An 8,658-nucleotide genomic window follows, 5' to 3' on the forward strand; every position below is an offset into this window, starting at 1 on the left:
TTGGTTGATTTTTCTTTGTTAAATGGCATTTAAATATAGAAAATAAATATCAAAAATATACATCTTTGTTTTACTATGGTTGCAAATATCAAAAAATTTCTGTATGTGACACGGCACCAGAGTTAAGTTAGGGTTTTTCAAAATGCTGACACGCCAAGCTCAAAAGGTTCGCCATCACTGCCCTAGACTCTGGGTAGCTCTTGGCAGAGAGAGCTGGCCGCCAGGGCCGGGAGCTGCAAGCAGGGGGAGGGCAGGAAGGCCGAGACAGGAGGCTCGGACGGAGCACCCCTGCGCTGGCTGCAGTGGGGAGGATGAGGGCTGTGGGCGACAGGCAGTGGAAGGCGTGTGCCACCGACGAGCCCTCATTCTGACTGTCCCTCTCCTGCCCCAGGCCTCCTCAGCGCCTCCCCCACGTTTGGCTCCTCCTTCTTCTTCATCCAGAGCTGCAGCAACCTTGCTGTGCCGGCCCCCAGCATCCTCGCCGTCAACCAGAATGGCCTCAACTTCCTCAGCCCTGAGACCCACGTGAGTGGCCTCAGCCCGCTCCGCTGCGCACCCCTCTTCCCAGAGCCCCCCCCTCAGAGGGACGGAGCCCAGCTCCACCACGTACACCTGTGTGACCGGGGCAGCCCCCGGCCTCGCCGAGCCTCACTTCCTCGTCTGGACACAGGGATGATAGAACCCAGCCCATGAAGCTGTGAAAGCAAAGCCCCGCCCGACACGCAGACAGCGTCTCAGTGCTCAGGCCGGCAGCAGGGCCTCGGCAACAGAGAGTAACGAATTGCCTCACTCTCGAGGCCCAGGTGCCGGCGGGGCTGGTTTCCTGAGCCCCCTCCTCTCTCCCTGTGGCTTATCGGTGGCCGTCTGCCCCGGCGCCTCGTGTGACCTGTTCTCTGCATGGGCTCCTGGTGTCTGTTCTGTCCAATTTCCTCATCCCATGAGGACACCAGTCAGACTGAGTTAGGGCCCCCTCTAATGGCCGCAGTTTAACTTCGTCACCTCTTTAAAGGCCCAGTCTCCAATGACAGCCGTCTTCTGAGGTTTGGGGTGTTAGGGCTTCAACATATGGATTTGGGGGGACACGATTAAGTCCATAACAAATAGGACCTGTTGCCCCTTTTTAGCTCTTCCAGAAGTGAAGACAGGGGACATGAGGACAGGGCAGGTGGTTTATCTGGGGGCGATTCTAGGCAGCACTGGAGTGAGGGCGTGAGATCGGGAGGGGCCAGCCTCACTCGGTGGGAAGTGTAGGTCAGCAAGCGAGTTGCCGCCGTGCAAGTGGCATGAGTCCAGCGGGCTCTCCGGGAGGCGGCATGGGACACACCCACAGAGGATCCCTCTGGCCTGGGGTCGGGGGAGCCAGGGCGCCTGCCCACCACGTCCCCCTCGGGCATTCATGGAGGCATTCACTCTCATAGCTCTGAGTGCTCCTGGAGCCAGAGAGAAGGCTCCAAAGAGGGGCAGGTGTTACGAAGCAGGCTTGATGTTAAGGTCAGGGCACCCCACATCTACAGCACCCCTGGATCCCAAGCACTTGCAGGAGTGCCTGGCACACTGCAGAGGTATGCATTCGCATGCTGAATCATTCTTGCAGGTGAGGTCCGAGAGGCAAAGCCATGACTTGCTCCCGGTCACACAGCAAGTCACTGGGGGACTGGTACTCGACCGGGGTGCCCTGCCTCCTGTTGGTCAGGTCTGCGGGGGAGGGATAAGGTGGGCGAGACTGTTCCACCCATAGGCCTGTCTGCCCCCCGCCCCAAGGAGCTGATGGTGAAGTTCCCCCTAAAGGAGATCCAGTCGACGTGGACCCAGCGGCCCACAGCCAGCTCCAGCTACCCCTACGTGGAGATGGTGCTGGGGGACGTGGCCGCCCGGTGCACCATGCAGCTGCAGCTGGAGCAGGTGGGCCCTCCCTCAGCACCCAGACCTTGTCACCCACCCTCGCTCCCTTATTTCACTCACCAGGCTCTCCCCTGTGTCTGGCTCCAAGGGGACCCATCCCTGTCCCCTCCTCTCGTGTTCTGGCCAGGCCACAGGGAACATCCAGCCCAGTGCAGGTGACAGAACTCACCCAACACTGCACAGGACTGCAGGCCTTTGCCGTGGTCTCCCAGCGAGGGCTGGGTGATGAGCTCCTGGGAAAGAGCCCGGGGTGTGTGCGGAATGGCGAGGCGTTTGCTAGGGAACTGGGAGGCAGCCGGGGCAGGAGAGGTCGTGAAGGTCCGCGAAGGCCGAGCTCAGAGTCCGGGGCTTTCCTCTGAGGGCACTAGAAGGTTGGTGAAAGGGCCGTGGCCCAGAAGCTGGGCTTGGAAGGCGGATTGTGGGGACTGGGATTGAGGGTAGGGATAGTGGGGTCCCCATGTGATATACAGGGACACAGGCCCACCCGCCCTGTTCCTTATTTGCAGCACCTGTGGCTGATCCTTAAAAGGTATGGCTGACTTCTGGGCTCCTGTCCCAGTATCACAGCCCCCAGGGAGTGTGTGTGTGGGGGGGGGAGCAGAACCAGAGTTTTCACCCCATTGAAAGAGGATTGAGGCTCACAGATGGGGCAGAATGGGGGCTGGGGCCCACACGTCTGCCTTTGACAGCCTACCACATCCCTCCTCAAGATCTGGGCCCAGGACAACGCCAGGCCAGGGCCTGCCTTGAAGGAGCTGATTTCCCAAGGCAAGAGGGAGGGTCTCCCACTGCCCCGCCCTGACTCTGACAGCCCAGAACAGAGCCCCTTTGGCTCTTTGTGGCCCTTGAAGAGCCTGCAAATCAGGACGAGACTCCCCAATTTGCTTCCTACTGTATCCCAATTCTGCTTCTGCCGAGGTCACCCCAATTCTGGCCTTACCCTCCGGCCCAGTCTGCTTCCCAGAACCCTCTTCTCTGAGCCCCCACCACAGTGAACCTCCTTTGCATACCTGCTGACCACCCACTCTATCTTGGGCTCCTTTCCTGGTGCCTCCTCCCCGGACTGCCTCTGAATGTTGCCTCTCCCCCAGGACCCCCTGTAGCACTGAGGCTCCCCAAACCATCTGTGTGAGAGCCCCCTGGAGATCAGCAGTTCTCTCCACTTTCCCTCCCAACCCTCCCAGGCACTGTAGTCCCCAACCTAGGAGCCTTCCCATCCCTGCCCCCCCTCTCATTGTCTCTGTGGCCCTCTGCTCTCACCCCTCGCCCAGCCATCCTGGCCTCTCCCAGCTCCCTGATGACAAGATGGCCCTCCCTCCTGCCCCAGGCCCCCTGTACTCACTGTCCCTTCTACCTAGAGTGTGTGCCCCGCCTCCGCCTGTCAATCACAGGGCCCCTCCCTCCCTTGATTGTAGTTCCAGGGCAAACATCACCTCCTCCTAGAGCAGTGGTTCTCAACCATCCTAATGCCGCGACCCTTTAATACAGCTCCTCATGTTGTGGTGACCCCCAACCATAAAATTATTTTCGTTGCTACTTCATAACTGTAATGTTGCTACTGTTATGAGTCGTCATGTACATATCTGATATGCAGGATGTATTTAGGCGACCCCCAAAGGGGTCGCGACCCACAGGTTGAGAACCGCTGTCCTAGAGGCTTCCCTGACCCTCCTTCCTGGTCATCGTCTCCTTCTGTCTTGGTGGCCCGCACGATGGCTTGCAGACCGTTTAGTTATTTGTGCATGTGTTCCGCCTGCCCCCCCACTGGACTGCCACACAAAGGGCAGCGCCCAGCACTGTACCCAGAGCACGGTGCCCGCACAGCAGACGCTCAGCTGTGGATGCGTGAACCGGGGGGGCCTTTTTGGCTCGTCCACTTCTGCCTCTTGCATTTGTGTGTACAGGGGACACATTCATTCACTTCACACGTAACCACTGAGCGTCTCTAGGTCGCAGGCTCTGCACTGGCTGCAGGGACGCTGAAGTGACTGAAACCCCTCAGCACTAGCTCCCACAGAGCCCGAGTCTCCTGGGGGAAACAGATACCAAAGAATTTCTCCCATAAACCATGGCGATCAGTGCTGAGAGGGTGTCCTTGAGCTATCCGGAGGTCATCAGGGAAGCTTCCAGGAGGTAGTGATGTCTGAGTACAGCATGATTCAGCCAACAGACCCAGGTCCCTATCCTGCCTGCCCCTGACAGACTGTGTGAGGGTGTCTCAAGCTACCCTGCTTCTTACTGAGCCTGTTTCCACACCTGTCAAGGGGGCAATGATCCCAGTGAGGCCTGGAGCCCTGCAGCATGTAGGTAGAACTGGCTGGAAGGAGGACCCCATTGTGTACTCACTGGGATCACATTAGCTGAGGTGGCCCCCAGGGTGGGACAGGCACAGATAACCTCAGCAAAAGAGCAGTTCCAAGTGTTGGCCTCCTCCCACCAGCTGTGAGGTCTGGGTGACTTCATGGCTCTGGCCTCAGTTTCCTCACCTGTGGAATGGGTTCTCAGAGTGTGTGCCTCATAGGGAACTGGGGACTAGCAGGGGTAGGACTCAGGACGATGCCTGCCACTCAGTAAGTGTTGCCCTCATTATTTCTACCCTTTTTCTGGAGCAGCTTCTGCTGGCCCCTGGCCCTCAGGGCATTCCCCAGGGGATTCCAGTTGGCTGTGGTCTGAGAACCATACTCACAGATGGATTTTCCAGTTCCCTGCCTGTCCCCCTCCCTCCCCAATCCCCCAGTTGGGAGCCCTGAGGCTGAGACATAGCTTATTCTGGGCTGTGAGTGCCAGGTGGTAACTGGCAATACAGTTAGAAACTTGCCATTTATTGACTGGACTAATATTCTTTTATTTTTTTACATATATTTTATTGATTTTTTTACAGAGAAAAAGGGAGAGGGATAGAGAGTCAGAAACATCGATGAAAGAGAGATAGATCAGCTGCCTCCTGCACGCCCCCCAGTGGGGATATGCCCGCAACCAAGGTACATGCCCTTGACCGGAATTGAACCTGGGACCCCTGAGTCCACAGGCCGACCAAACCGGTTCGGCAGGACTAATATTCTTTTAATCTAAAGAATGTACACATGGAATCCTCACCACAGCTCCATGAGGCAGACCCCGGTAACTGAGATCCTACATGAGGCCACTGAGGCTCAGAGAGGTGCAGTAATTGGCCCTAGGTCACCCGGTTCACATGCAATAAAGCTGGCAGATGCTCTTGGTCTCCTGCTTGCTTACCCCTTCCAGCCGATAGCCCAGCATCCCTCCTTCCAGCTCATCATGCTCCTCCCAGGGCCCTGGGGGCGCTGGGGAGACTGTCTCCCATCCACTTCCTACCCCAGGTGAGAGCCGGGCATGTGGGGTGGCCGTGGACTCTGGTCTCTCCTGCAGGGCCTGGAACTGTGCCGAGTGGTGGCTGTGCACGTGGAGAACCTGCTCAGTGCCCGGGAGAAGCAGCTCACGCTGCCCCCCAGCGAGATCACGCTGCTCTGACCCCGCGGCAGCCCTGCAGCTGCACTGCCGCAGGCTTGCTCTGGCCCCAGGGCAGTTCCTGGGCCTCTCCGTGCCGCTGACCTCCACAAGGCCCAGAACTTAGGGGAGACCAAAACACGGGAGGAGGAATGACCCAAGTCCCCAGGAGCCCAAGACCTAGCCAGAGGTGGAATGGAGTCAAGACATGCAATCTTGAGTCAGAAAGCAGGACTCCCCCCGAAGGCTGCCCGTGGGCCTCCTGCCATGTACACTGTGGACCTGGCCCCGATCCCACCTGTGGCCGGGAAGCCCCAAACCAGCGGCCTGGATGAACTGGACTTTGCCTTTGGTTTGATGGGGCTGATGTTCAAACCTGCTCCACTTCTCAACCTCTCACATGTCCTCCTTGGGTGCCCCCGTACCGCCGCTCAGCTTGGACTCATGACCCTTGGTCATTTCTGTACAAATAAAAGGTGCACCTGGCAGCCAGTCCTCCATGGTTGCTGAGTGGCTGGAAAACAAACCTGAGGGAGGAAGCAGGAGCTGGAGGCCTAGCTGTGCCCCTGACTGCCCATGAACGGAACTTCCAGCAGACACATCTTTACCTCTCCTTGCAGACCGCTCTGCCCCCACTCCTTGGGTGACCCCAACCCCAGGCCCCCATCACTGGATGGGCCACATAAGGTCCAAGAGTGGTATAGTGGAGAAAGAAGCTCCATGTTAGGGGCTGGGGAGGGAGAAGTCTGGGAGCTTCCCAAGGAATAGGACTTTGTTATTGGGTTTTGAAGGATGAATAGGAGTTTGCTAGGGCTAGATGGAGCAGAGGGGAGTGAACATTCCAGAGAAAATGGTGTTTGTTCCCCACTATATCCCCCAGAGCCTAGGTAGGACAATGCCTAACACAAATTAGGCACTTAAAAAATACTGGTCACATGAATAAAATAAATGAATATTCATGTAAAGTGCTGGTGCTTTGGGGAACCTGGGGGTGGGAGGGGAACAGCAGACTTGGGAGAGGAAGTCTGAATAGGTATGTGGAGCCATAATTGGCTAAAGCCACGGGGTCAGAGGAAAGATTTATTTACTTATGCATTACCTATTAAGCACCTACTGTGTACTCTGCAAATGCGAGGTACTGGAAGTTGCTCATACTTAAAGTATAGAGCAAGACAAGACCGTAAATGAGAATTTGCTGGGTGACGAGGGGAGGAAACAGCATGTGCAGAAACCCTGAAGTAGAGATTCCTAGGGGGTGGACATTGCTAGTGGCAGGACTTGAGACTGGAGCTCACAGGGTGGTTTGGGTAAGGCTTTGCAGACTATGTGGGATTTTATCCCAAAAGCCATGAGGAGCCTTCAAAGTTTTTTCAATGGAGGGGTGGCAATCTGCTCAGATTGTATTCTGAAAAGGTCATTCTGATCACAAAGCAGAGTGCATGTAGGAGGCAGGGGGACCAGAGGGGAGGCTGCTGCAGTGTCAACTGGGAGACGCTGTGGTGTGGACAGTGGTGGTGGTGGTGGTGGTGACTGGGGTGGGCAGAAGTTAAGTTGGGAGAGATTTAGGTCCAATGGGAAGGACTGAGGGATCAATCAGACCACCCTGAGGCAGGGATGTCCCACTTTCACCAACGCCTTAGGTTGGTTTCCTTCAGAAGCAGCCCCAAGATAAAGAGCCCACAAAGAGCTACCTCTACACCAGCCGTGGGCAAACTACGGCCAGTGGGCCGGATCCGGCCCGTTTGAAATGAATAAAACTAAAAAAAAAAAAAAAAAGACCGTACCCTTTTATGTAATGATGTTTACTTTGAATTTATATTAGTTCACACAAACACTCCATCCATGCTTTTGTTCCGGCCCTGCGGTCCAGTTTAAGAACCCATTGTGGCCCTCGAGTCAAAAAGTTTGCCCACCCCTGCTCTACACAGTAGGTCTACCCAGGTGTGAGCTGAGAGGCTCTTAGGTCAGATGATTGCCACTTGGAAGTGGATCCTCCAGGTTGAGCCCTCCCAGCTGATGCACATGAACTCGGAGTAGCCTCCTGGCTGCACCCTGACCAGAAGGCAGATCTGTGAGCTGGATAACTGACCGAGGTCTCAGCTTTGGGTGCTTTGTTATGGAGCACTGGATAAGGAAACAGTAGGGCTTTCTGATTCAGGGGCTGGGCCTTAAGGCATAGGCTGTTTTCACAGCTGTTCTGGCGACTAGTGGCATTAGAGAGAGGAGCCCTCTTAAGAGGAGGTGACTCTCCATGAGGCAGACTGGAAAGTCAGGGGTGGTAGGAGAGTCAGCCCCTGCTGTGCTCCCAGATACCCTAGCCGTGATCGGCAAACCGCGGCTCACGAGCCACAGGCGGCTCTTTGGCCCCTTGAGTGTGGCTCTTCCACAAAATTCCACGTGCGGGCACACACGTACAGTGCGATTCGTGGCCCATGCGAAGACGTCGGTATTTTGTGGAAGAGCCACACTCAAGGGGCCAAAGAGCCGCCTGTGGCTTGCGAGCAGCGGTTTGCCGAGCCGCAGTTTGCCGACCACTGCCCTAGGGCCGTGGTTCTCAACCTTCTGGCCCTTTAAATACAGTTCCTCATGTTGTGACCCAACCATAAAATTATTTTCGTTGCTACTTCATAACTGTCATGTTGCTGCTGTTATGAATCGTCATGTAAATATCTGATATGCAGGATGGTCTTAGGCGACCCCTGTGAAAGGGTCGTTCCACCGCCAAAAGGGGTCGCGACCCACAGGTTGAGAACCGCTGCCCTAGGGGTACCACACTGGGCCCCCCTACCTGGCCCAAGACCCAGAAAGATAGGAACTCCAGGTAGCTGTGAGGAGATCCAGAGCAGAGGGGACCAAGCCCCACAGCCTACCGTGGAGTGAGAACAATACGGGAAAAATGCCTGGGTGGCGGGGGAGCCTGAGACAGTCACCTGGTGAAGGTTTGGGATCACGGATGGGTGCAGCAGGATGCACCATATCTGCGTGCTGAGAGTAACCCGAAGGACCTTATTGCTGCCCCTATGTGGGACGGGGGTTGGGCGTGGCCAGGTTCCGATGTCCACACACTCCCCACGCTGGTCTTCCCCTGCCCAGGGCCCACAGACTCTTCAGAAGATCTTGGCTTGGTAGTTAAAGGCCCAGGCTGCGGACCCAGAAAGGCCCGTGTTCAGATTCCACATCTGTGTGCTGACAGCTGTGTGGCCTTTCGCCAGTGACCTGGCAGAGGGCTAAGGACAGGGCCCGGCCCGGGGGTCCAGAATTCCCCATTACACAGAACCTGCTGTCCCG

General features: G+C 56.5%; 1 protein-coding gene across 1 annotated transcript in view; it reads left to right on the top strand.

Moving 5' to 3' along the window:
• Positions 1 to 8,138, top strand: part of MYO15A (myosin XVA) — a gene marked incomplete at its 5' end in the record, with an annotated part of 57,042 nt that extends 48,904 nt beyond the window's left edge. The window contains 3 exons of the mRNA XM_081110094.1: positions 392 to 525; positions 1,762 to 1,902; positions 5,293 to 8,138. Of these exons, the coding sequence (XP_080966220.1) occupies positions 392 to 525; positions 1,762 to 1,902; positions 5,293 to 5,394 (377 nt within the window). The 3' untranslated portion in view covers positions 5,395 to 8,138. The remainder of the gene's footprint in view (positions 1 to 391; positions 526 to 1,761; positions 1,903 to 5,292) is intronic.
• Positions 8,139 to 8,658: the final 520 nt, after the last annotated feature.

This window comes from Myotis nattereri (genome assembly GCF_964212035.1).
Source record: "Myotis nattereri genome assembly, chromosome: 16".
Taxonomy (NCBI): domain Eukaryota; kingdom Metazoa; phylum Chordata; class Mammalia; order Chiroptera; family Vespertilionidae; genus Myotis; species Myotis nattereri.